This window comes from Phacochoerus africanus, chromosome 15, assembly GCF_016906955.1.
Source record: "Phacochoerus africanus isolate WHEZ1 chromosome 15, ROS_Pafr_v1, whole genome shotgun sequence".
NCBI lineage: Eukaryota > Metazoa > Chordata > Mammalia > Artiodactyla > Suidae > Phacochoerus > Phacochoerus africanus.
In genome coordinates, this window is record NC_062558.1 from 112,885,619 (window position 1) to 112,912,838 (window position 27,220).

Sequence of the window (27,220 nt, forward strand, 5' to 3'; positions counted from 1 at the left end):
GATGCCAGAGCAGAGCTGTGATGTAGGTCATGGCTGCAGTTCAGACTCAATCCCTGGCCTGGGAACTTCCATATGCCTTGGGTGCAGCTGAAAAAAAAGTTATTCTGTTCTACCTTTCCCCAAATATTGTCTTTGAAAGTTTCTTCCATTTTCCCCAACCATAAATAAATAAATAAATAAATAAATAAATAAATAAATAAATAAATAAAATATTTCTTAAAAAGCGTTGGGTTTAATTTCTACTCTACTCTTGTATTTTATATCTAGATGAATTTGACAATCTGCCCCTAGGATATGAACTGTTGTTTTCTCTCTTGAATAATACTGAGTATGCTCTCTCTGCTAAGTAATGGTAACTCTTAAAAGTATAATAAAAGATCGCTTGAGAAAAGTCTACTTTCTTTTTTTTCCCTGCTTTCTTTCTTTCCATCCTTCTTTCCTTTCTTTTCTTTTCTCTTCTTTTCTTTTCTTTTCTTATCTTTTCTTTTCTTTCTTTCTCTCTCTCTCTCTCTCTCTCTCTCTTTCTTTCCTCTCCTTTCTTTGCCACAGGTACGTCATATAGACATTCCCAGGCTAGGGGTCAAATTGAGCTACAGTTGCTAGGTTAGGCCACAGCCATAACAATCCCAGATCCAAGCCACATCTGCTATCTATACCTCAGCTCACAGCAACGGCAGATCCTTGACCCACTGAGCAAGGCCAGGGATTGAACCCACATCTTCATGGATACTAGTCAGGTTCATTTCTGCTGCGCCACAACAGGAGCTCCTGGAAAAGTCCATTTTCTTAATGAGCAGATCACATTTTATGATAATATTCTAAATTTAATATTTAGCGCTTATCATGTACACACACGCTCAAAAGTCCTATTAGGCATTTCACATAGAAGTGGTCCCTGTTGTCAGAGAGCTTCCATCATAAAAGGTTTTGACTTAGAACATATAGACTAAGAAACCAGCTTTCAACACCCAGCCACCCTTTTTTGTATAACCTTTAATTTGAAGAAATTCAGATACTTTAGCAGGTCATGGTACACACAGTGGGGTAGAAAATGAGATCAGAGGTTTATATGATTTCTCTTTCCTTAGGATATAGAGATGGTTTCACTGCACATGAAGAAAATTCTGGGGTGCCTGTATATGATTGCAGAGATTAAAAGGAAGGCAGGAATCTCTGAGGAATGGTGGGCATTGATTTAAATCCTAGGTCTACTCACTAGCTGTGTGAGCTTGGGCAAGTTACTTAACATTTGATTTCTTCATTTGCCAAATGAATATACTAATTCTTACCTCTTTAAAAGGTATTGTAGTTGAAACTACTAAATTGTAATTATTTGCTAGATTTAGAACCTCTTTGTTTAAAATCTGTTTGCTTGCAGTGTGTTTATGGAATAAGATTGTTCAGAAAAGTATATCTTGGAGTGCCCGTGTGGTTCAGCTGGTTAAGAACCCAGCTAGTACCCATGAGGATGCAGGTTTGATCCCTGGCCTTGCTCAGTAGGTTAAGGATCTGGTGTTGCACAAGCTGCGGCCTAGGTTGCAGATGCAGCTCAGATCCTGCGTTGCTATAGCTCTGGCGTACGCTGCCGGCTGCTGCCCAATTGGACCCCTCGCCTGGGAACTTCCATATGCTATGGGTGTGGCCATAAAAAGACAAAAAAAATTTTTTTTAATTTAAATTAAAAAAAAAAAAAGTGTATCTTGGAGTTCCCGTCGTGGCGCAGTGGTTGGCGAACCCATGAGGTTGCAGGTTCGGTCCCTGCCCTTGCTCAGTGGGTTAACGATCCGGCGTTGCCGTGAGCTGTGGTGTAGGTTGCAGACGCGGCTCGGATCCTGCGTTGCTGTGGCTCTGGCGTAGGCCGGCGGCTCCAGCTCCTATTCGACCCCTAGCCTGGGAATCTCCATATGCCGTGGGAGCGGCCCAAAGAAATAGCAAAAAATTAAAATAAAATCACTTCCTTGGCCTCTCCTATGTCTTTGAAGAAAAATTAAAAAAAAAAAAAAAAGTGTATCTTGAAGCCCGAATCATTTCATAACATGTCTTGTTTGCCTTTTTCTTTATGTCAGTGTATCATATTTCTTGCTCCTGTTAGTCCCTTTTACAAACTATTATTTTAGACTCTCTGCAGATTTCCCTTTCTGTATTATCACAGAAGTCAGAGCCAACTACCTTCCTGATAGGAAATTTTCTCAACTAATTTTCAAGGTGTATAATAGGAAGAGGGCAGGGGAGAAGTGCTCCTGGAGACATTGAACAATTAATTATATTGTAATGGAGCTATAGAGGGAGGAGTGGATGACTGGCCCAGAGAAAACACAATTTCTCTGGTGCCAGGATTACACTCAGAGGCATTTCTGCCTGTCTCCACTTTGCAAGGCACGATGCCAGTGAGAACAGCAGTTAGTACACCCATAGTGGGGTTTACTAGCATCCACACCGTGTTTGGTGGGTTCTTAACTTCAGGATGAGGAATTAAATTTTTTACCCAGCAGGAAGTGATTGCCATTTACTGATTTTTTTTGTAGCAAAGATCTAGCTTGGGATATGAGTATTCCAGAGATGTGCTGTCATGAGGAAGGAGATGCTAACAAATGTTGCTCACTGGAATCAAGGAAAGGCAGTAAAATCCATGTATGTGTGTACAGAGCCAGAAACACACCTGTGAAAGTCAATTTCATGCCTTAGACTTGACAGCACAGTGCTCATAGGCATTTCTTTCTTTCTTTTTTTTTTTTTTTTTATTTGCTTTCCTACTTGCCACTGGCCTCTCCTGTGATCCCTTTGTTTTCTGTCAAAATTGCTCCTTTTAAAGCATAGCTACACTGATCAGCAGCCCGGGTGCCTGAACTGCCAACACATTTTACCCTACATAAACAAAGACTAGAAAATGTGATCTTTGTGGCAGAGGCATTCCTGCTGCCCATGATGCTGGCTCCAACTGACACTGGCACAGCTTTACTCAGTGGAAAAAAGGCTGTGGGGCATGTACCTAGTTCAAAGATGGTAGTATCATCACTAACAAAATTTTCAAAGATAAGGCCAATAAATGTCTTTACAGAGATCTTATTAGACCAGTAGATGAATTCTGACCATAAGCATTCCATTTGTCTATTGACATGTTCCTGAAGACCTGACATTCTGATGTTCCGCATTGGAAATCATCATGTTTTACCCAAAAACAAATCATTTGAGCCCAGAAAGTTCCTCCTGATGTGGGACTCCTGACATCAAGCTTAACTTCATACCTCTCTGGAGATTATAACTAGAGATTATATGGAATGGTAACTGTGAAAACACTTTAAAGAAATATGAAGTTCCTTGTAAATGTATAATATGATTTTTATTGGGAAATATTTGTTTTTTAGGGGACAGTATTTATTCAAAAACAAACCTCCTGATGGGAATGCTCCTCCCAACTCTTTTTATAGAGCACTTTATCCTAAAATTATACAAGACATTGAGGTAAGAATATATGTATATTTGGGCATTTGCCAAATACTAGAGAATCATCAACATTCTTCAGTTACAGCAGTGTTATAGCAAACCCATTAAGGTTTATTGATGTGGGTTAAAAATCAGTTTCTTCACAAGTGAATAGGGAAGATAAAATATAGTAAACTGCCAAGCAAAATTTTAAAGCTTTTAAGTTATTCACTGATAAATACATGAAAGAGAGAGTATGATAATAGCTTTAAAACTGTTGAAGTTGCACTTATAAGCTGTCATTCAAATATCTTCTGAATTGAGCCTCTGTGGAAGCTCACTGGTAGAAATGGCTACCACAAATGTAAGATGAGCACTGAGCAGGTAACCTCATATGAGTCATAGCTTGTCCTCTGTTGGTGAACCGTCTCTTTCCACCAGGTTTATTATTTAATAGAACAAGTTATGTACCGGAGAGTTTTAGGAAGTAAATCTTTAATTACTTTGCAAGTGGCAAAATATTTTACAACTTTAAATAGTGGCTTTTTAAAAATATCTTTAGGGAGTTCTCTTGCGGTGCAGCAGGTTAAGGATCTGGTGTTGTCATTGCAGTGGCTTGGGTCACTGCTGTGGCTCAGGTTCGATCCCTAGCCCAGGAACTGCCACATGCCATGGGCGTGGCCAAAGATTTTTAAAAATAAGAAAATTTTTACATTTTTAGTATGCGTTAAGTTCTGTGTATCCAGTAGAGTAGAGCACTGAGCATTTGTCATAGGTTGCCATGAAATTCAGATGAGAGTTTAGTTCCCTAAAACTAATTACAGCTTCTTTACCCATTCCTTCCTCTCAGACGATAGAATCTAATTGGCGATGTGGAAGACATAGCTTACAGAGAATCCACTGCCGAAGTGAAACAAGCAAAGGAGTCTACTGTTTACAGTATGATGATCAGAAGATAGTAAGTGGCCTTCGAGACAACACAATCAAGGTGAGGTCTCTTCAGTTATGGGAAGGTGGCTGAAGGGGTGAGGGGGACTACAATCCCTAAAGCAATCCAAAGCATAAACTCTAAGCAGTATTTCCAGAAAGTAAGTGAGAGTTTTAGATTGTTTCCAGTCCCAAAGCCAAAAATCATTTCCTTTAAGGAAAAGTACCTGCTTCCCCACAGAAACACATGCAAATGGGTAGTGCTAAGGTTAACTTCTCTTCTTGAAGTGCCCTGAATGGGCTATTAGTCTTTTGGCCCTCACGTAATTATAGGCTACCCCTGTTTCCTTAATGAAAAGGATCAAGTCTGCATTAGTATTGAAGCCACATATATATAGGTGCTTAGCTATACCTATAGAGAAGAATGCATTCCACACTACTCTGGGCTTTGATTCTTTTGGGGACTCAAACACAAAATAGAGCCAGCAAGTCTCTGCAGCACCCCATTATCACAGTGATCAAAAGGATCTTGTTTGCCATCCTAGATCTGGGATAAAAGCACATTGGAATGCAAGCGAATTCTCACAGGCCACACAGGTTCTGTCCTGTGTCTCCAGTATGATGAGAGGGTGATCATAACTGGATCGTCGGATTCCACAGTCAGGTAGAAAATTTCAATAATCTTTAGAACTCTGAAATGTCAGGTGTACTCTATTCTGTCTTAGTAATTTTGTATATATGTGCATGAACACAGTTCCAAAACTTTATTACTAAAGAATAAACCATCAGCTCCCTCCATAGTTGTGTTAATCTAGAACTAGAAAACTTGATTTAGGAATGGTTATGATAAGTTTACATTTCTGCACATTTAAGAAACTATATATTCTGTTTTAATTTGGGGGAATCATCTCTTATAGAAACGTGGTAAACCTTGCATTTCTTACAAAAACCACCTCACAGGGGAATGACATGAGTGGAATGGAGCCTTCCTTTCAGGTGGTTATAGCTATAGTGCAGGCACACATTATCTCCTTTAAAATGTGTACAGGTGAGCAGTACTCTCTCTTTGCCAGCCCCTCCCCTGCTGTCCCTGCAGTTTTTAATTGCAGGCTTCACTGAGGGAGGGGGCTTCAATTTCCAGAGGCATTAGTAATTTGATGACACAGCCATTATGCTGCTGGAGTCCAGTGTAGCTTAAGTTCTGGGTACCAGCAGCACTGCTGGAAACCTCTGTTAGGAATTTTGCCTTGAGCTAAAGGGTTTAACAAACATAATGCATCAAAAGTAACTTTAAAAAAATAGAAAAAAAAAAGCAGTTAACTGCATTGTTAGATTCTCTGAAGTTAAAAGTTTACCTTCCAAGTTATCCTCTGTAAATAGAAAAGGCCATTTCTTTTTCTTGTCTTTTGACTTAAAGGCATAGCAGACTCAGTTCTTAGAGTTATCAACATTTAACATTTATTGATGCTTATGGAGTGCCTCAAGGAAGCTGAAAGTTAATAGAAGCTAACGCCATTTCTAGGATAAGGGAAAAAATGATTTCCTGAAAGAGGGGGTTAAACTGGAAAAAGAAATAAAATGTGTTAGTAAAACCAAAGTAAACGTACAGAAGTAGAGTGGTCAAAGCAAAATATATCCTCACACAGCAGTCTCAAGCTATTCAAGGGTCCTGCCTTCTGCTGCGAAACCTATATATATATTGGGGTGGCCATTCTTGATACCTACCCTCATTTAAGACACAGAAATGGGGCTTTAGATTTAGGGTCTAGGTAATCTTAGTCCTTGACCTATGTGGTAAAAACCAAGATCCAGAGTCGTCAAGCTCAGATCCATAGTACGGAGTCATCTGTTAGAGAAGTTTCTTGGCCTCTATCTGTTCTAAGACCTGAGGGCTGCCTCTGGGACCACCAGTGCTGCAGTTATTAATTAAATATATCAGAATGTGGAGTTCCCTTATGGCCTGTTGGTTAAGGATTCAGCATTGTCATTGCTGTGGCTCAGATTCGATCCCTGGCCTGGGAACTTCTTCATGCCATGGGTGCAGGCAAAAATACATATATGCGTGTATTTCTTAAATTTAAAATTTTTCTAACAGATTGAGTGTCAGAAGCTTTATAGTCATCTCGAAGTCTGGGGCCAATTAGCTGGTGACTGTGGCTGCAGGCTCATTCCTGCCCCCAAACAACTAGCACAGATTTCCAAGTTGTGTATCTTAAGGATTTCACACTGGCAGCATCCCATCCCCTTCCTCTTCCCACTCTCACAGTCCAGTCGTCTATGTACCACTTCCCCATGCTCCATCAGTGCACTTTACCGCAGCTTAACCTCAAAGCTGCAAAAGGAGAGTAGGGTGCAACCCTAACTAGGAGATTAGCATGGGAGGGGTATAATGGATTGTAGCTTGAGGACCACTGCATCTCAGATGATCTTAATGCTGTTTGTTCCAGGGTGTGGGATGTAAATACAGGTGAAATGCTAAACACATTGATTCACCATTGTGAAGCTGTTCTGCACTTGCGTTTCAATAATGGCATGATGGTGACCTGCTCCAAAGACCGTTCCATTGCGGTATGGGATATGGCCTCCCCAACTGACATCACCCTCCGGAGGGTACTTGTTGGACACCGAGCTGCAGTCAATGTTGTGGACTTTGATGACAAGTACATCGTTTCTGCATCTGGGGACAGGACTATAAAGGTAATAAGGCCTTTTTTAATAATAAGTCCCCAGCTTGAAATAGGGGAGTTCATATGGAAATCTGATCAAGGGCAGAGTGTCTAACCATCTCTGTAGAATACTTAATATTTAAATCAGATACTAGTTGATGTGTAAAGGGTAATGAGAGAGAAGTTGTGTGACAATTTTGGTTAGGTATTTTATTCCTGTAAATAATGCTGAGTATGAAAAAGACAAGGGTAAATTTAGGTTCAAGAATTAGTCTGCAAGACCAGACTAACCCCATCAGAGTACGTTAGTTTGAGGAATTCTCATGTAATAGCGGCCAGCTACAAATTAGCCCTTTGTTACTTTTAATTAAACCTGTCAGTTTTTGGTTTGATTTGGATTGGTTTGAGAAGTTAAATTCCCCCTATTAGTCCAGTTCTATTTTTCTGCTTTCCTAAGGCTCCATTTTGCCATAGATTTTACTAGTAAAAGCACCAAATCAACTGCCAAGTGCTATTTTTGTTTTAGGTATGGAACACAAGTACTTGTGAATTTGTACGGACCTTAAATGGACACAAACGTGGAATTGCCTGTTTGCAGTACAGAGATAGGCTGGTTGTGAGTGGCTCATCTGACAACACTATCAGGTGAGCAGCAAGTGCCCTTGCCCAGAAGGGATCAGTATTATCCTGCCATTCATTGTTTGCGCACAGATCAAACAAATCTCCAACTGTGTAATGTTTATGATAAAATGTTTTTCCTTTCTGTAGCTTTGTACAGGTCAAAAGTTTGCCCCAAGCAGAGAGGCAGCACAGCAAAGCCTTTTGTTGATGTGTTTCCTCCCTATAATAGTTTTATCACTGGATAGACCTATTTAAAAAGTACTGCTGGGAGTTCTCTTGTGGCACACTGGATTAAGGATCCGGCATTTTCACTGCAGTGGCTTGGGTGGCTGCTATGGCGTGGGTTCAATTCCTGGTCTGGCAACTTCCACATGCCATAGGCGCAGCCAAAAAACACCTAAAAATAAAAAATGAAAGGTACTATTTGAATGAAGAAGTGGGCAAGAGAGATTAAAATGGAGGCCTTTCTCTTTAAATTTCTCCTGTCTACAGTTGAAAAGTGATAATAAATAGCTAAAGGCCTTTTTTCTTTTCACTGTTCTTAAAAAAAGTGAAAAGATGTTTCCCTATTAGAAATTGCACATTTTGTTTGCTTAGCATTGCCTAACTGACCAAGGAGTTACCAGTCTTTGAAATTATGAAGAATCCACAAATTGAAGTGTCTTTTGGTGTTTTCCCTTCAGGAAGATGAATGAAACACATAAGAATTTGGAAGATTCATCAGTCCTCTCCCCTCCTTCAAAGAAGTACTAAGGGAATGAAAAGACCATTGAAAAAATAGCAGAGCTATTGTTATAGCTAAGGGAATTATCATTCCTAGAAATCATTGGAATTAGTCACAAAGCATATATAATTTAAATTAGCATATAAAACTTTTTGAGAACTTAACTTTGCAATTTCATTATATGAGAAAAACTGTCCTAGACAGAGGATGAAAGCAGAGTGTCCTCAGTGACAGAGGTGGACATACGTTGTGAGAGAAGGATGTCACTGATACTGTGTTTCTTTTTTCTTCTTCTTCTTTTTTTTTTTTTCCTGTTTACAGAGCATCTGTAGCATATGGAAGCTCCCAAGCTAAGGGTTGAATCGGAGCTGTAGCTGCTGGTCTACACCACAGCCCCAGCAATGCAGGATCCTGGCCACATCTGCAACCTATGCCACAGCTCACAACAATGCCGGATCCTTAATCTGCTGAGGTAGGACAGGGATCCAACGCACATCCTCGTAGACACTAGACACTATGTCGGATTCTTAATCCACTGAGCTGCAGTGGGAGCTCCGGGTGTTTCATTCTTATTAACTTTGATTTCAGGAAACATTATTTTCTGGGCTTAGCTGTTTCCTTCATAGGCAACTGTATACATTGAATTCATCCTCTATATATTTTTTTGTCTTTTTTAATTTTATTAAATTTTAGGGCCGCACTCGCAGCATCATCCTCTATATTTCTTTATGACCCTGACTACAGAATTATATAAGGCTTGATGCTTTGAAAATGTATACTACATATTTGAATTAAATTGTACATATTTCTGCCCAAGTTATATGGCAGAAAGGAAATAAATTACATTAAAAGCAATAAATTTGTGTATTATGAGTGTTGATTTTATTTTGTGGATTGTTTAAAAAGATATATGAAGTATGTTATTATAACATTCCAAACTTAGAAAAGAATACATGAAAATTTCCTTGATTCAATTTTCTCTTTAAGATTATGGGACATAGAATGTGGTGCATGCTTACGAGTATTAGAAGGCCATGAGGAATTGGTGCGCTGTATTCGATTTGATAATAAGAGGATAGTCAGTGGAGCCTATGATGGGTGAGTTTGCCAAAAGGGTTGTAAAAGCATCTACTTCTTAATCCCTCCTGCCTGAGGACATTTAATATAGCCTTCCTCATCTCTAAAAGATTACAGATATCACAGAAAGAGTCTGATACAGTATTTCTTAGGTCTTCTGTATATTCACCTCTCCTTTGTTTACTCTTTTCCAAAATATTCTCCCCAATCGTTTAATTGTACTTTTTTGCTCATGATTTTCATTAACATTTGGGGGGGTCGTTATTATATATTTGTCTGTTTTGCCCTGTAAAGTGAAGAGCCAGATAAACCCAGTATATCAGCATAAGCATGTAAAAATAGTGACTTATTAATAAAACTGAAATGTTGGCAGATAGTATCTTTGAGGGGGCTTAGGATTGTAGGGTCTTGAAATTTTATCCCTTTGAGCGATTTCTAAAAGTATAGCTCTCTTGTGTTTACTACCTAGCATTTTATTCACAATGAGTTCAGTAATCCTTCTTTTCCTTCAGTCTGATTTCCAGTGGTTATAGAGTCCATTCATGTTGTGGATAGATCCCATGTCCAGCAATGCTAATATGCACAGAGTAAATTCTTATAAAAGTATGTTCACTTATGAAATGCTCTCTATCATTTCTTCTCTTCAGGATGCCTGATTTAGGGGAGTAGAAGGCCACAGTTCAAATATTGGCAGCTTTGTTAAATATTAGAAACTAATTTAAAATGTTATCTCAGTTTATGAGCTGGCTATATTGATAAAGACAACTCAGACAGCAGTAAGTGTTAACAGACCCACTTCCTTTGAGTCAGCCAGCACTGTCATACCCTTGGGGAATTAATTGTTCAGGGTATGATAACATGTCCCAGCTAAGTCCAAGGTTGTATTTTTTCATTGCTCTGGTTTTGATCTATACCCACGTTTTCTTGGGTTTTGTCTGTTACTTAACCTTGAGGAGACATGACCTATAATTGATTTTCAGAAGGGGTAAACCTTTCTTACTTAAATCAAAATAGGAGAATTTGCTTATATAAACTCCAGAGCTCTTAAATGGACCCCAGTCCTCTGGCACATGTGACTTGGGCCATTCTTAGAATTGACTAGAAGAAAAATGCTTAGGTTGTAGGTTTATTGGTCTAAGTGAACTCTCATATCATGAAGAGTTCTAATATATAAGATCTCCTCTTGGCCATAGAGTATGGTATAACTTTACCATTCACTATCTTCAGTTTGGTTAAAGCTAACCTGTTTCTTGTTTTTAGGTCAGTCATGTACATTTTCCCCTTTTAAGACCAATAAGCTCTACCTAAGAATGAATGCAAGAACCAAGTCTCCAAAACAAAAAAGTTTTTGTATATTCCTGTGAGCTACGTTTATCATAAACTGTTTTCAGTGTGCATATTGATTGCCATGACTTTTTGCTATTCTTCCTGTGTTCTAATTTTTCTTTTAACTAAGTGTTTTGTCCCCTTTTTGATCTTTAGAAAAATTAAAGTGTGGGATCTTATAGCTGCTTTGGATCCCCGTGCTCCTGCAGGAACTCTCTGTCTTCGGACCCTTGTGGTAAGAGCCTTGTTCATTGGTTTGGGGAGCAGGAAGAGGAAGAAATTAACATTGATGTGCTGTGGAATACAGATCTGGATTTGATAGTTAGAACCTCACAAAGCTTACTACTAAGTGGAAAGGCAACCAATACATGACAATAAAATATGTTTATATAGCTGCCTTTCATCCAAAAGTACTTTAGAGACTGTATATGGAGAGGAATGTGGCAGCTGTTCAACAGCTGCACAGCAACTCTGCACAACAGTTTAGTACAGGAAGTGAATAAGAATTCTGTATCCACCAGAAACAGTAGGGGGTACTTAGGTAGAGAGAACATAATTACTCAAATTGGAACCTGTCCAGAATCTGAGGACCTGCACACCTGTGCCTGCAATAAGTGCCATGGGAGTCTACGCGAACCCCCGGTCATCCCCAAGTTCCACTTCCTATTTAAGGCATGCTGCTTCCAGCAATTTGAATCCTGTTTCTTTTATTCTAATATTCCCCTTCCCTGAACATCTTGACATCTGGGGAAAGAAGTGACTCAGAAGTAAGAATTTCACCTCAAAAGTGCCAAGTTCTTTATCATAGAGTAAGCCAAAGGCCCAGATCAGAAAATAGCCTAAGGTTGAAAGCTGCTTCCTTTTAGCAAAAGATAGGTGGGGCACCAGGGAGGACAGAATCTTTTGCACAACTCAGGAAAAAGATGAGAGCAAGCATTTGAAGCCCAGTGTTCTGAATCCTGACTCTCAACTCTTCTGCTCCGGAGAAGAGAGAAGTGCATTTCTTTGTCTTCCTTGTTGGGATTTAAAACTTATTCTTCCAGCACCAGACCTGATTTACCTGCATGTTTCACACATAGGTTTTTAAAATGCATACTTTCAGGGGAGTTCCCTGATTAGGATTCAGCGCTTTCACAGGTCTGGCCCAGGTTCAGTCCCTCGTCTAGGAACTGATATCTCACATCTGGCTGCTGCACGCCAAAAAAGCAATTATAAAATATGTACTTTCTTTCATTTACAATTAATCTATGGAGTTCCCGTCATAGCTCGGCGGTTAATAAACCCAACTAGTATCCATGAGGACTCGGGTTCAATTCCTGGCTTTGCTAAGTAGGTTAAGGATCCAGCATTGCTGTGAGCTGTGGTTTAGGTCGCAGATACAACTCAGATCCCACATTGCTGTGTCTGTGGCATAGGCCGGCAGCTACACCTCCAATTAGACCCCTAGCCTGGGAGCCTCCATATGCCTCAGGTGTGCCTCCCCCCAAAAAAGACAATCTAAGCCTGGTTTTTGAAGTATAATTTATGTACAGCAAAATTTGTCCTTTTTTTTAGTGTACTTTTATGAAACACCACAATCAAGATGTAGAACATTTCTGTCACTGCAAAAATGATGCCCCTTCATATTAATCCCCTCTCTCCAATCCCTAGCAAATATCCCTACAGTTTTACTATCTTATGAGTGTCATGTAAATTAGATCATACACTATGTATTTTTTTTGCTTTTGGCTTTTTTCACCTCATACACATTGTTGTATGTATTAATATTTTGTTCCTTTTTATTGCTGAGTAGTATTCCATTGTATGGATGAACCAATTTCTTTATCTGTTCACTAGTTTGGAATGTTTCCAGTCTTTGGTAATACTGAAAACATTCTCTATACATGGTTTTTTGGGGGTTTTTTGTTTTTTGTTTTTTTCCTTTCTTTTTAGGGCCACCCTCACGGCATATGGAGATCCCCATATGGGTCAAATTGGAGCTATAGCCGCTGGCCTGTGCCACAGCCACAGCAATGCCAGATCTGAGCTGTGCCTGTGACCTACACCACAGCTCATTGGAATGCCAGATCCTTAACCCACTGAGCGAGGCCATGCATCCTCATGGGTACTAGTCAGATTTGTTTCTGCTGAGCCATGATGGGAACTCCCCCATACAGGCCTCTGTATGTACCTTTTTTTTTTTTTTTTCTTTTTCGTTTCTCTTAGGTAAATACCTAGGAGTAAGATTTCTGAGTAACTACCAAGCTATTTCCCAAAGTAGCATTTTGGGAGTTTGCGAATGCAAATGATTTTACATTTCTACTGACATTGTATGAATGTTCCATTTTTCCACATCCTTGACAGGAATTAATATTGTCAGTTTTTTTAAATATTATAGCTATTCGAGTGAGTGTGTAGTGGTTGTAGTCTGTTTTTCATTTCTGTGATAGCTAGTGGTATAGAACATCTTTTCATGTGTTTATCTTCTTTTGAAATGTCTGTTCAAATTTCATCCTTATTTATTTTTTATTTAAAAATTATTTTTATTTTATGTTTGCATATAGTTGATTTACAATGTTGTGTTAGTTTCAGGTGTACAGCAGAGTGATTCAGTTATACATATATTCATTCTTCAGATTGTTTTCATATAGGTTATTACAATAAGTAGAGTAGAATTCCCTGTGCTATATATATTGTAGGTTCTTGTTGATTATCTATCATATATATAGTAGTGTGTATATGTTAATCCCAAACTCCTAATTTATCCCTCCCCTCCGCCTTTCCCCTTTGGTAGCCATTCATTTGTTTCCAAAGTCTGTTTTTGTTTAGTAAATAAGTTCATTTTGTATATCATTTTAAAAATCAGATTCCACATATAAAAGATGTCATGTAAATTTGTCGTTCTCTGACTTATTTCACTTCACTTAGTATGATAATCTCTAGGTCCATCCATGTTGCTGCAAATGGCATTATATCATTCTTTTTTATGGCTGAATAATATTTGTGTGTGTGTGTGTTCTTTATCTGTTCCTCTATCAATGGACATTTAGGTTGCTTCCATGTTGTGGCTATTGTAAATAGTGCTGCAGTGAACAATGGGGTGCATGTATCTTTTCGAATTATGGTTTTTTCCAGATATGTGCCCAGGAGTGGGATTGCTGGATCATATGGTAGTTCTATTTTTAGTTTTTAAGAAACTTCCATACTCTTCTCCATAGCAAGTGTATCAATTTAGATTCCTACCAACAGTGTAGGAGGGTTCCCTTTTCTCCACACCTTCTCCAGCATTTATTTGTAGACTTTTTGATGATGGCCATTCTGACCCGGGTAAGGTAATACCTCATTATAATTTTGATTTACATTTCTCTAATACTTAGCAGTTTTGAGCATCTTTTCGTATACTTTTTGGCCATCTGTATGTTTTTGGAGAAATATCTATTTAGATCTTCTGCCCATTTTTGATTAGATTATGATTTCCCTTACTGTGCAAAAGCTTTTAAATTTGATTAGGTCCCATTTGCTTATTTTTGTTTTTATTTTTAGTACTTTAGGGGTGGATCTGAAAAGATATTGCTGTTGGTTTTGTTTTGTTTTGTTTTTTGGTCTTTTTTTGTCTTTTCTAGGGCCGAACCCGCGGCATATGGAGGGTCCCAGGCTAGGGGTCTAATTGAAGCTGTAGCCACCAGGCTACACCACAGCCACAGCAAGCCTGGATCCTTAACCAACTGAGCAAGGCCAGGGATTGAACCCTCAACCTCATGGTTCCTAGTCGGATTTGTTAACCACTGAGCCATAGGATTCGTTAACCACTGAGCCACGACAGGAACTCCAGAAGAGATGTTGCTGCTGTTTATGTCAAAAAGTGTTCTGCCTTTGTTTTCCTCTAAGAGTTTTGTAGTATCCGATCTTACATTTAGGTCTTTGACCCCTTTTCAGTGTATTTTTGTTAGAGAATGTTCTTATTTATTCTTCTACATATAGCTGTCCACTTTTCCCAGCACCACTTGTTTAAGAGACTGTCTTTTTTCTGTTGTGTATTCTTGCTTCCTTTGTCATAGATGAATTGACTGTAGGTGGGTGGTTTATTTCTGGGCTTTCTATCCTGTTCCATTGATCAGTGTGTCTGTTTTTGTACCAGTACCATACTGATGACTGTAACTTTGAAGTATAGTTTGAAGTCGGGAAGCCTGATTCCTGCAGCTCTGTTCTTCTTTCTCAGGCTTGCTTTGGCCTCATTTATTTATCAAGTTGTCTTACTAAGTTTTTAAAAACAGATTTATTGTGATATAGTTGATATGCAATAAAGTGGACATATTTAATAAATTTTGAAATGTACAAAGCAGTGAAAACATCACTTCAACCAGGATAATGAACATTTCCTCCTGCCCCCTATTCCATAGGAGTCCCTCCTTCTCATCCCACCCTACTTTTCCCCAGGCTAATCCCCAGGCAACCACTTATCTGCTTTCTGCCAATATTGGTTATTTTGCATTTTCTAGTGTTTCGTAAGTGGAATCATACAATATGTACTCTCTTTTTTGCTTATCTCTTTTCACAAAATTATTTTGAGATTCACCCATGTTGATGTAGATCAATAGTTCATTCTTTTTCGAAGATTACTGAGTTGCATTCCATCATGTGGTTATACCAAAATTTATCCATTTGCGAATTGATGAAAATTTAGGTTATTTCCAGTTTAGGACTATTACGAGTAAAGTTTCTATAAACTTTTATGTACAAGTCTTTCTATAAACATACACTTTCATTTCTCTGGGATAAATCCTAAGAACGGAATGGCTAGGTCACTTGGCAAGTGTATGTTTAATATTTTTAGAAACTGTCAAACTGTTTGCCAGAGTGATTATACAGTTTAAACATTGTGGTACAACTGGGCATGAGAATTCCAGTTACTGTACAGCCTCACCAATACTTAGTACAGTCTTTTGTGAGTCATTCTGATATATGTGTTATTGTACCTCATTGTTATTTTAATTTTATATCCCTAATATTAATAATGTTAACCATCTTCTCATGTGTTTATATGCCATCCATATATCTATTTTTGTTGAAGTGTTTGAATGTTTTGCCCATTATAAAATTGTGGAGTTCCCATTGTGGCTCAGTGGGCTAAGGACCTGATGTTGTTTCTATGAGGATGTGGGTTCAATCACTGGCCTTGCTTAGTGGGTTAAGGATTCAAGGTTGGAGCAAGCTACAGTGTAGGTTGCAGATGTGACTGATATCTGGTGTTGCTGTGGCTGTAGTATTGGCCCCAGCTGTGGCTTCAATTTGATCCCTGCCCCAGGATGCTCCATGTGCCACAGATGCGGCCATAAAAAACAAAACAAAAATAACAACAAAAACAACAACAAAAACAACGGAGTGTTTTTCTTATTATTGAGTTTCAGAATTCTTTTACAGATTCAGGATACAAGCCCTTTATCAGATATGTGATTTACAAATATTGCTTCCCAATCCGTGGTTTGTTTTTTGTTTTTGTTTTTTTCTTTAAATTATCACTTGAAAAGTAGAAATTAATTATCCCATGTGTCAACTTTTTCTGTTAGGGATTATGTTATTAGCTATTATACCTAAAAAAAAAATTCTTTTGTCTTTTTGCCATTTCTTGGGCCACTCCCATGGCATATGGAGGTTCCCAGGCTAGGGGTCTAATCGGAGCCATAGCCACCAGCCTACGCCAGAGCCACAGCAACGCGGGATCCGAGCCGCATCTGCAACCCACACCACAGCTCACAGCAACACTGGATTCTTAACCCACCGAGCAAGGCCAGGGACCGAACCCGCAACCTCATGGTTCCTAGTCGGATTCGTTAACCACTGCGCCATGATGGGAACTCCAATATACCTAAAAAAAAAAAAAAAAAAAATTCTTGCCTAATCAAACTCACAGAGATTTTCCCTTCTATTTTCTTCCAGAAGTTTTTGTTTGTTTTATTTTGTCTTGTTTTGTTATGTCTTTTGTCTTTTTGGGTCTGCACCCAAGGCATATGGAGGTTCCCAGGCTAGGGGTCTAATTGGAGCTATATCTGCCAGCCTACACCACAGCCACAGCAACGCCAGATCCGAGCCGAGTCTGTGACCTACACCGCAGCTCATGGCAATGCTGGATCCTTAGCCCACTGAGCAAGGCCAGGAATTGAACCCGCAACCTCATGGTTTCTAGTCAGATTTGTTAACACTGAGCCACGACGGGAAATCCCTGTTTGTTTGTTTGTTTTCCTTTTCAGGGCTGTACTTGTGGCATATAGAAGTTCCCAGGCTAGGGATCGCATTGGAGCTGCAGCTACTGGCCTACACTAGAGCACAGCAATACCAGATCTGTGCCATCTGCAACCTAGGCTGCAGCTTGCAACAATGCCAGATACTTAACCCACTGAGTGAGGCCAGGGATCAAACCCACATCCTCATGGACACTATGTTGGGTTCATAACCCACTGAGTCACAATGAGAACTCTTCTTCTAGAAGTTTTATAGTTTTAAGTTTTACATTTTGAGTTAGTTTTTATGGATGTTACAAGATATGGATCAAAACCATTGTTCCAGCTCCATTTATTCAGAAGACTATCCTTTTTCCTCTTATTTGTAGCTTTGTCAAAAGCCAACTTACCTTATATGTGTGGGTCTATTTACTGACCTGTTCAGTTCCATTGACCTTTTTGTCTTTTTTTTTTTTTTTTTAAATGACTACCTGAGGTATATGAAAGTTCCCAGGCTAGGAGTTGATCTGAGCCACAGCTGCTGCAATGCCAGATCCTTAACCCACTGCACTGGGCCAGTTCCAATTTGTGTGCCTTTCATTTTTCTTTTTTGTTTCATTGTACCAACTGTCAATACAGTGTTCAGAAGAATTGGTGAAAGTGGATGTCCTTATCTTTGGAAAAAACAATTTGGTCTTTTACCATTTTGTATATACCTTTATATAGATACTTGTTAGCTATAGGTTTTTCATAGATACAGTATCAGGGGATTGGAAAGTTCCTTTCAATTCCTAGATTGCTGAGAGTTTTTATTAGGAATGGGTGTTGGTTTTTGTTAAATGCTTTTATGTGCGTCATTGAGATGTTCATATGGTTTTTCACCTTTACTCAGTAATTGCCATATTACATTGATTTTTGAATGTTAAACCCAACTTTGAATCACTGTAGATCCCATGGACATTAAAAGGATTATAATAAAGGAATAGTATGAACAACTCTATGCCCCCAAAATTGATAACCTAGATGAAATGGACCAATCCCTTGAAAGATATAATCTTTGGCAACTCAAAAAGAAATGGACATTCTGAACAGACCTATACCTATTAAAGAAATTAAATAAATAATTAGTAATCTTTCAAAACAGAAAGCACCAGGCCCAGATGGATTCACTAGTGAATTCTACTAAATGTTTAAGGAAGAAATTATACCAATTCTGCACAGTCTCGGAAGATAGAAGCAGATTGAATACTCTCTACTTCATTATGTGAGGGCAGTATTACCTTAATCCCCAAACCAAACCAAGATACAAAAAAAAAAAAAAGAAAACTACAGACCAATATATCTCATGAACACAGATATTCACCTAATGAGCTCATTTACATCTTGTAAAGAATGTAAAATGGGGAGTTCCCATTATGGCACAGTGGTTAACAAATCCAGATAGGAACCATAAGTTTATGGGTTCGATCCCTGGCCTTGCTCAAGGATCCAGCTCAAGGATCCAGCGTTGCGTGAGCTGTGGTGTAGGTTGCAGATGTGGCTCGGATCCTGTGTTGCTGTGGCTTTGGCGTAGGCCAGTGGCTACAGCTCTGATTAGACCCCTAGCTTGGGAACCTCCATATGCCGCTGGAGCGGCCCAAGAAATGGCAAAAAAGCAAAAAAAATAAGAATGTAAAATAGTGCAGCCTCTATGGAAAACAGTATTGGAATTTCTCAAAATATTAAAGATTGGAAGTTACTGTTGCTCAGCAGAAATGAATCCGACTAGAATCTGTGAGGACGCGGGTTAGATCCCTGGCCTTGTTCAGTGGGTTAAGGATCTGGCATTGCCATGAGCTGTGGTGTATGTTGCAGATGAGGCTCGGATCCAGCATTGCTATGGCCATGCCATAGGCCAGCAGCTACAGCTCTGATTCAACCCCAAGCCTGGGAACTTTCATATGCCACAAGCGCAGCCCTAAAAAAGGCAAAAAAAAAAAATTAAAGATAGAATTACCATGTGATCCAGCATTCCCACTTCTTTGTATATGTCCAGAAGTATTAAAAGCAGGATTTCAAAGAGATATATACATACTCATGTTCATAGCAGTATTAAGTCACAGTATCTAAGAGGTGGGAGCAACGTAAGTGTTCATTGACAGATGAATGGATACAAAAAATGTGGTGTATATATGTATATAAATATATGTGTGTGTAAATGTATATATATAGAATATTTTTCAGCCTTAAAAAGAAAGGAAATACTGTCACATGCTACAATGTGAATGAAACTTGAGGACATTATTCTAAGAGAAACAGGTTTATACCTGCTTCTAAGAGCCACATGTTAGATTTTCATGAATTTTGCAAGCTGGTCAAACTCAAATGGGTAGCTTGAAATTGGCCAGGATAGAAATTTTTATATCGTGGAGTTCCCGTCGTGGCGCAGTGGTTAACAAATCCGACTAGGAACCATGAGGTTATAGGTTCGGTCCCTGGCCTTGTTCAGTGGGTTAACGATCCGGGGTTGCCGTGAGCTGTGGTGTAGGTTGCAGACGCGGCTCAGATCCCGAGTTGCTGTGGCTGTGGTGTAGGCCGGTGGCTACAGCTCCGATTCGACCCCTGGCCTGGGAACCTCCATATGCTGTGGGAGTGGCCCAAAGAAATAGCAAAAAAAAAGACAAAAAAAAATTTTTTTACATCGTAAAATATGCAAATGCTTTTACAAATTGGGGAGAGTTAGTTGGCAAATATATACCAGCACATTACTTATTGTTCATCAGTCATTGGTTTCTGGTTGTAAAAGATACAGAGAACATTTTTGGATGCAAACTGTTACATTTGGAATGGATGGGCAATGGGGCCCTACTATACAGCACAGGGAACTGTGTGTGATTGGATCACTTTGCTGTACCACAGAAATTGAAGAAACATTCTAAGTCAACTATAGTTTAAAAAAAAAAAGATAAAGCCAGGAATGTTCTCATTTAGCCTAAATCTAAGAGAGTTAGCCATGAGAAATTAGCGTAGTATTTGGCATGTATCAACTGTAGTGAATATTACTTTGTATATGAAGTCAACTTTTGAGGAGTTCCCTTCGTGGCTCAGTGGTTAATGAACCCGACTAGGAGCCATGAGGATACAGGTTCGATCCCTAGCCTTGCTCAGTGGGTTAAGGACCTGGTGTTGCCGTAAGCTATGGTGTAGGTTGCAGACATGGCTCGGATTCCGCATTGCTGTGACTGTATTGTAGGCCAGCAGCTGCAGCTCCAGTTTGACTCCTAGCCTGGAAACCTCCATATGCCACAGGTGTGGCCCCCAAAAAAAGAAGAAGAAATCAGCTTTTGACTTTTCCATCCTGCCTTTAATCCAAATTAAGATTTTTTTCCTCTCTCTCTCTCTCTCTTTTTTTTTTTTTTTTTTTTTGCTTTTTAGGGCTGCACCCACGGCATATGGAGGTTCCAAGGCTAGGGGTCACATCTGAGCTACAGCTGCTGGACTACACCACAGCCACTGCGGCCAGGGATTGAACACTCATGGTTCCTAGTTGGATTTGTTTCCATTGCACCACGAAGGGAACTCCTCTGTATTTTTTTTTTTTTTGCCTTTTTGCCTTTTTGCCATTTCTTGGGCTGCTCCCGAGGCATATGGAGGTTCCCAGGCTAGGGGTCTAATCGGAGCTGTAGCCGCCAGCCTACAACAGAGCCACAGCAGCACAGGATCCGAGCCACGTCTGCAATCTACACCACAGCTCACAGCAATGCCGGATCGTTAACCCACTGAGCAAGGGCAGGTATCGAACCTGCAACCTCATGGTTCCTAGTCGGATTCGTTAACCACTGAGCCACCACAGAAACTCCTCCTCCTTCTCTCTATTCTTAAAACAGCTAAATGGTAGAGAAAAGTATCAGCATAGCCTTTCCATGGACTCTTTTCAACATGTTGCTGAATTTGTGTCCTTTTGACTTTGAGTAGTTCAAAAGTTTTGTTTCTGCTTCTTTAGGAGCATTCTGGAAGAGTTTTCCGGCTCCAGTTTGATGAATTCCAGATTGTCAGTAGTTCACATGATGACACAATCCTCATCTGGGACTTCCTAAATGATCCAGCTGCCCAAGCTGAACCCCCCCGCTCCCCTTCTCGAACATACACCTATATCTCCAGATAGATAATCATACACTGACCTCAGACTTGCCCAGGTATGAAAAATAATTGTTTACATAGCACTGTGGGTGGAAGATGAAGTATTGACTATACAGTACTGTGAGTTCATGGAGCCTTCTCATGCCCTTTCTATCTCGAAGTCCTATAAAGCAGGAAAAGCTGACAGCAGGAGACAGGGCTGGGGCTGCACACTGGTTGCCAACCTCAGTTCTTAGATGATTCTTGAACTAGATCTATATGACCTTGTTTGTACAACTAATATTCCTGCCTGAGTAATCTAATAGGGTTGTTAAGAAATTTAAAATGAGATTTGAATCTTCAGCTTTGTAATTTCCAGGTTAAACTCCTGCCTATAATGGTGACCCTTTAACCGAAGTAGATATTCAAATGTGAATGGAAAAATCTCCTGATGAAATATCATGCTGACTTCCCACAACTCTACCTTGTCAGTGTCACTTGATTTTAAAAGGTAGCATGGAGTTCCCGTCGTGGCTCAGTGGTTAACAAATCCGACTAGGAACCATGAGGTTGCGGGTTCGATCCCTGACCTTGCTCAGTGGGTTAAGGATCCGGCGTTGCCATGAGCTGTGGTGTAGGTTGCAGACGTGGCTCGGATCCCGCGTTGCTGTGGCTCTGGCATAGGCCAGCGGCTACAGCTCCGATTCAACCCCTAGCCTGGGAACCTCCATATGCCGCAGGAGGGGCCCTAGAAAAGTCAAAAAGACACACAAAAAAATAAATAAAAGGTAGCAATTTTTTTTTTCTTTCTCCTTTTTGGCTGCCCCGCAGTGTATGGAGTTCCTGGGCCAGGGATCAGATCTGAGCCATAGGTCAAAATGTGCAGCAGTGCCAGATCCTTTAACCCAGTGTGCTGGACCAGGGATTGAACCTGCATCCTACCGTTTCCATTGTGCCACAGTGGGAACTCCTAAAAGGTAGCTTTTTTTTGGTCCTTACGTTCCCCATGCCCTCTAAAAGGAAAGCACTGTTTCTTGACCTTGGAAGTAGTTCTGGAGTTGGTAAAAACTCCATGTATTCTCCCACTTAAGTCTATCCTCTCTCGAGGCAGGGAAAGATCCTAATATTCATCTTAATCTATATTTTTGGTATATTCAGATCATACCTGCTGTCCTAACTAGTTCAAATATCGGTAATTACTGGTTTGGGAAAACTCTACTGGCTGTTGGAGAGTATTGCCATTATCATGATTTCTTGTTTCCCACACTTGGCCTCTGTTCTTGTAGCAGCAGTGCACATTTAGTATATTTCTTTGCACATCTTTCTGCAGTGGTTTCTTCTGAATAGGGTGTTTCATGCCCTGCTGGGATCGCCTTCATGTTCACTTCTCTCATAGAGGCAGCGCTGCTTCCTCAACCAAGGCACACAGACAGGCCTGGTGAGAATCCTAGCAGTGTGCCCTTGGGTAAACAACCTCTCAGGGCCTTAGTTTCCTTGTTAGTAAAATGAGAGTTGCAGTACCCAGCACACAGAGCTGTTGTGAGGGTCCCCTTGAAATGTGATGTGTGAAATTCTTAGTGCTTAGCCTTACACATACCAGGCCCTCAGTAAAAAGTGGCCACTCATTAGTATTAAGATTGCAATTGTCATGTACCTATCCCCTCCTTTTACCAAATTTTCTCCTCCTTAGGTCTCTATGGCATGTTGCCATTTTTATTATTATTCCTGGCACTTTGATTGTCTACATCTCCTTCTTCCTCTCACCCCCAAAACATAGACATGTGCTAAGAGTCTGTCTCGGGCTTTTCTTCCTTATCTGAGTTCCCTTCTTTGGCTGCCTTATCTCTTCCTAAGGCTTCAGCTCTCATCTTAATGTGAATGCCTCTCCAGTTTGTATCTGTAGTCCAACATCGGCCGTAATCTCCAGGCCACATTTCCAAGTACCCCTACACACCTGTCCTTGAAGGTACCAGGAGCGCTTCTGGTGCACACACCTAACAATCAGACTCTCCCCTCATCTACACTGCCTGTGCCCTCCAGTTCAGCAGCCAGACAGCCTCACCCCACTCCCACACTTTTGTTAGTGGCACTCTGAATTCATGACCTCCAAGAGCCAGAACCTCGGAGCTGTCCTCGCCTGCTCTGCCATCGCAGGGAGCAGCTGCAAGCTTGATGCAACACCCACCATAGTCATTCTTAATCCCTAGACATCAGAGTTATCTGTAACACTTGAACACTACAGCCCTGAGCATGTCAGTGAGCCCTGCCCAGTCCCCAGACAGGCCATTAGCCTTTGGCAGAAGCTCCTGCATGGCATGGACAGAGAGTGGGCATTAGGAAGGATCTCTGAGCCTTTTGTCCCAATTGACAGCTGGGTTAATATTCTTTTCCTCTTAGAGAAAGTGAGAAAAAGAGGGAAAGGGACTAATGACTATGTGCTCTGTTTTCACACAGGACTCATTAAAAGTTGCGGTATTTAACGTATCTGCCAATACCAGGATGAGCAACAACAGTAACAATCAAACTACTCCCCACTTTCCTCGGACTAGCCGGGGAGCGGGGCTTTAAGACTCCTGTTGGGACACAGTTGGTCTGCAGTCGACCCGGGACGGTCTACTCAGCGCAGCTGACTGCTTCCGTGCTGCTATCAGAAGATGTCTTTTATCTTTTGGGAATGATTGGAACTTTTAGACCTCACCTCCCCTCCCCTCCTTCTTTTCCCTCTGCACCTGTTTTTTCTTCATTTGGTTCCAGACAAAGATGACTTATAAATATACTTAGTGTTTTGCCAGAATCTCTCTTGCTTTGCTGGTAAGCAGAAGAACTAGTTTCCCTATGTAGCCTACTGGGAGAGAGCCACTTCTAGGGGATGGGAGATAAAACTTCAAGCCAAACCCAGTGTCTCCCTGTATACTGCAGCAGTGCCCAGCGCCTGGCAGCATCAACCCAGCCTCACGTGCTTAGGAGGATACTGCTGTCTGTATAGCCTCTGGGGCAAGAAAGAAAGAAAACAGGAGTACACACCCTAGAAGATCTGGGCCTCTTTCCTTCTGTCTCTTTCTCTGATTCTGCCCCTTTTCCACCTTCCCTCACTCCCCTTCAACTTGTTTCTCTGCTGCACCTGAGAAGAAAGAGTATGAAGAAAGTATTCTCACTTAGCATGAGGCAAATGAGAGAACACAGTACTTAGAAGAGTTCGATGCTACTTAGTCAAAATTTGAAACCCAGGCTTTTGCTGTAAGTGACCCTGTGTGGCAACAGTGGATTCTCAGATGTGGGACTCTCGTCATATTTGCAACTCTTCTCTCTTCTCCTTTTAACATCCCTCCTCCCCCAAAGGGGCGGGGGCGGGGGCATGCAGAAATTTCCTGGGCTCCGTCAATGACCACATCTTTCCTGGACTCAGCAGTCTCCTCGATTCCATGTAGAGTGTGAAAAGGAGTTGCTGATTGCATTTCCTCTCATTAACAATTAGATGTGTAATAAAAAGCATTGTACTTCATCCTAAATCACTGGTAAGACTCAGCCTACAGAAAGGGTTGAAATGGCCAGAGCCAGTTGCTGGATGCGTTCTGCATAAAGGTTCGCATCTCTGATTTCCTCATCAGGGCCTGCGAGCACCCAGGCGCCTGTATCTCTGCAAGACCATGATCAGACTGGTTTACCAGGTGGTCAGGACTAAAAGGTGATGTCTCTTTCATTTAAGGCAGTAAATATCACCTCTTCAGAGTCAAGCTAATCACCTCAACCTTGCACTGCAGAACCTTCCTTCTGCTTTTCCAAACCCAATATTTACAAAAGGCCAAGCTGCCAGGGAGAGGGGATCAGGGTGAAGTTTGGCACACAGGGTTTATTAATGGCACAGAAACTGCCTTCTCTTTCCTTCTCTTCCTCCTCTTGGCCTTATTTTACTCTCACACTCCCTAACCAATACAATTTCTCTGGCAGTTCATGAGCAACATAAACAAATGGACCTCAGCAAGGACCAGGGGTGACCAGCCACTTGAAAAGTGGCTGTACAGGCTTTAAGCTGGGGCACAGGGAGTACTGTCAGCGAGTGCCTGCCTTGTTTCCTGGGGCAGGAGAGGGCTTGCACCTGCCATCTTACATGGCATGGGCACACCCATCCGCGCCCCGAGGCACAGGGCAGAAGCTGAGCAGACAGGCCCGTTGTTTCCATTCCTAATCATAGCAGTTGAGTAGAAGAAAGCTCCCTTTTAATCAGCTGCTATAAAACATTTGGACTGAGAGCCAGTTAATAGGTGACCTCAGAGCCGGGCCACTTTAGTTCAGCAGGGGTATGGGGAGGAGAGACAGTGCTCCGCACTCTTCCCTCTGCTTTGCAAGAAGGTGTCCTCTTCCCAAAATGTATCCAGACTGAATGTTGTTATTACATATTGAGAGGCAGATTATGCATATGCATTTTCCCTTTTCTGCTTTATGAGTACTTTTAAGCTTTTAGTTCCAGGTTATATTCAAAAAATTCTTCCCAGTGTAATGAGATATCATTGCCCGGGAAATATTTTCTGAGTATAATTCCCTTACCAACAACCCAAAAGCTAGAGAAATATTTTCTATTTAGCTGCTATCAGGGTTCCTTGTCTATTGTGTTGAGTATTAATAGCTTTTTGGTTGGTTAAGGATTTTGCTATAGATGAGGCAGAGGGCCTTCAGCCCTGAAAAACACACAGGTCAGGCTTGAAAGAAGCATAGATTCCAAGCTGTTTCAAAACGTTGCCCAATAGCCATAACTCTTCCAGCCCTTCTCTTATATGCTGCTATTCAAAAGTGGAAACCGTCGAATATTCATTGGTGCCAGGGGTTTTGCTCTCCCATCTAGGTTCAGTTGAAGGGCATATTGTTTGCAAGACTGTCTTGGAGCTTGCCCAGTCCATCATAAGTGAGCCTGAGGGTGGCCCCTGCAGGTAGCTCCATTGAGGATATTCTTCAAGTTGTCCTCTGCTGCTGATACAAGTGGGAATGAAGTTAAGTGGTCTGAAAAACTTGAGTCAGTCACATTTCTCAGCTCTGGGGGTCATTTACCAGTTCATTGTAGAAGAAATAATCAGGTAAGTAGAAGCTCATTTCCAGAGAAGGTAAACCTCACTTACCATCTCTGCATGATTTCAGTGGGAATTGGTTATCGCTAATCCCCAACTGGGCTAGAATAAATGTAAAGTTTGACCTTTTTAAGAAGAAAAGAGAAACAAAGAAAGTCTCATCACCACCTCTACAGGATTGGCAGGAAAGGAGCTGAAGGTGTCTCTGGGCTCTGAAGTGAAATACCCCGTTATAGATTAGTCTCATTAAAATTCCAGGGTGGGCCTGACAGAAATGTCTCTTAAAGATAGGAGGAGGCTTGTTCAAAGGCAGGCGAGGAGCGGGTGCGTTTGCCCCTGCCTCTGGGAGCTCTGGGCACTGGGAGCTCTCTGTCGACGCTGGGGCTGCCTGGACAAAACCAGCACGCCTCGCTGCATGTGTGTGTGTTTCCACTGCTGAGGACATCCTTTTACTTTGCTTATGCGCAGTTTGAAAGTGGATTTGAATTGTGGATGGGAGGCTCTTTTACACTTGTCCCTTGACAAATTTCTTTCTGGTGGCTCCTTACCAGAAACTTTGTAGACTAGACAGGGACTCGCTGGAACTCTACTGACAAGTAATAAAGTCTGGCCCTCATAACTTGTTTCTGGAAAAGACCCTGGGACCCCTAAATCATTCTGTTTTCTGCTTCACTAAGAAAAATCCTTTTTATTTTTCTTTTGTAAAATCAAAAACTGAAGAGAAGAAATACACAGTCTCCTCCTTTGCTGTCTCCTGGTACCCATTGGTCTGAACAGCTGTGGTTGGCCTGTCCCTCACTTAGCACTTGGGTGTATGTGGAAACACAGGGCTCGGGGTGAAGGAGTGGGGGGATATTGGACATGATGAGGGCAGTTTCTTCTGCCCCAGAATTAGATAAGACACCTTGGTATTGTTTATCTTCTTGGCAACTTAGATGGTAATACCTTCCTGCCTGGAGTGGGAGAAGCCCAACCCAGAACAGTGCAGGCAGGAGCAGCGAGGCTGCAAGCTTGATTCTGGAGGAATCCAAGGTACCTCCAAGTGACGATCAGGTTTACCACATGACTTTGATCCACATTTCTGACCTCCTCCATTTCTCT

At 41.0% G+C, this 27,220-nt stretch overlaps 1 protein-coding gene across 6 annotated transcripts in view; it reads left to right on the top strand.

Moving 5' to 3' along the window:
• The window catches only part of BTRC (beta-transducin repeat containing E3 ubiquitin protein ligase), a 181,544-nt gene extending 157,691 nt beyond the window's left edge, over positions 1–23,853 (top strand). For 4 of the 6 annotated variants that reach the window (XM_047759635.1, XM_047759637.1, XM_047759639.1 and 1 more), the window contains 9 exons: positions 3,366–3,462; positions 4,274–4,411; positions 4,896–5,014; positions 6,798–7,047; positions 7,543–7,661; positions 9,349–9,459; positions 10,921–10,999; positions 20,944–21,136; positions 23,514–23,642. In XM_047759635.1, the coding sequence (XP_047615591.1) occupies positions 3,366–3,462; positions 4,274–4,411; positions 4,896–5,014; positions 6,798–7,047; positions 7,543–7,661; positions 9,349–9,459; positions 10,921–10,999; positions 20,944–21,105 (1,075 nt within the window). In that variant the 3' untranslated portion in view covers positions 21,106–21,136; positions 23,514–23,642. Of the gene's footprint in view, positions 1–3,365; positions 3,463–4,273; positions 4,412–4,895; positions 5,015–6,797; positions 7,048–7,542; positions 7,662–9,348; positions 9,460–10,920; positions 11,000–20,943; positions 21,539–23,513 lie in introns of those variants that run through there. The other 2 variants (XM_047759636.1, XM_047759638.1) reach the window with 2 other exon arrangements.
• Positions 23,854–27,220: the final 3,367 nt, after the last annotated feature.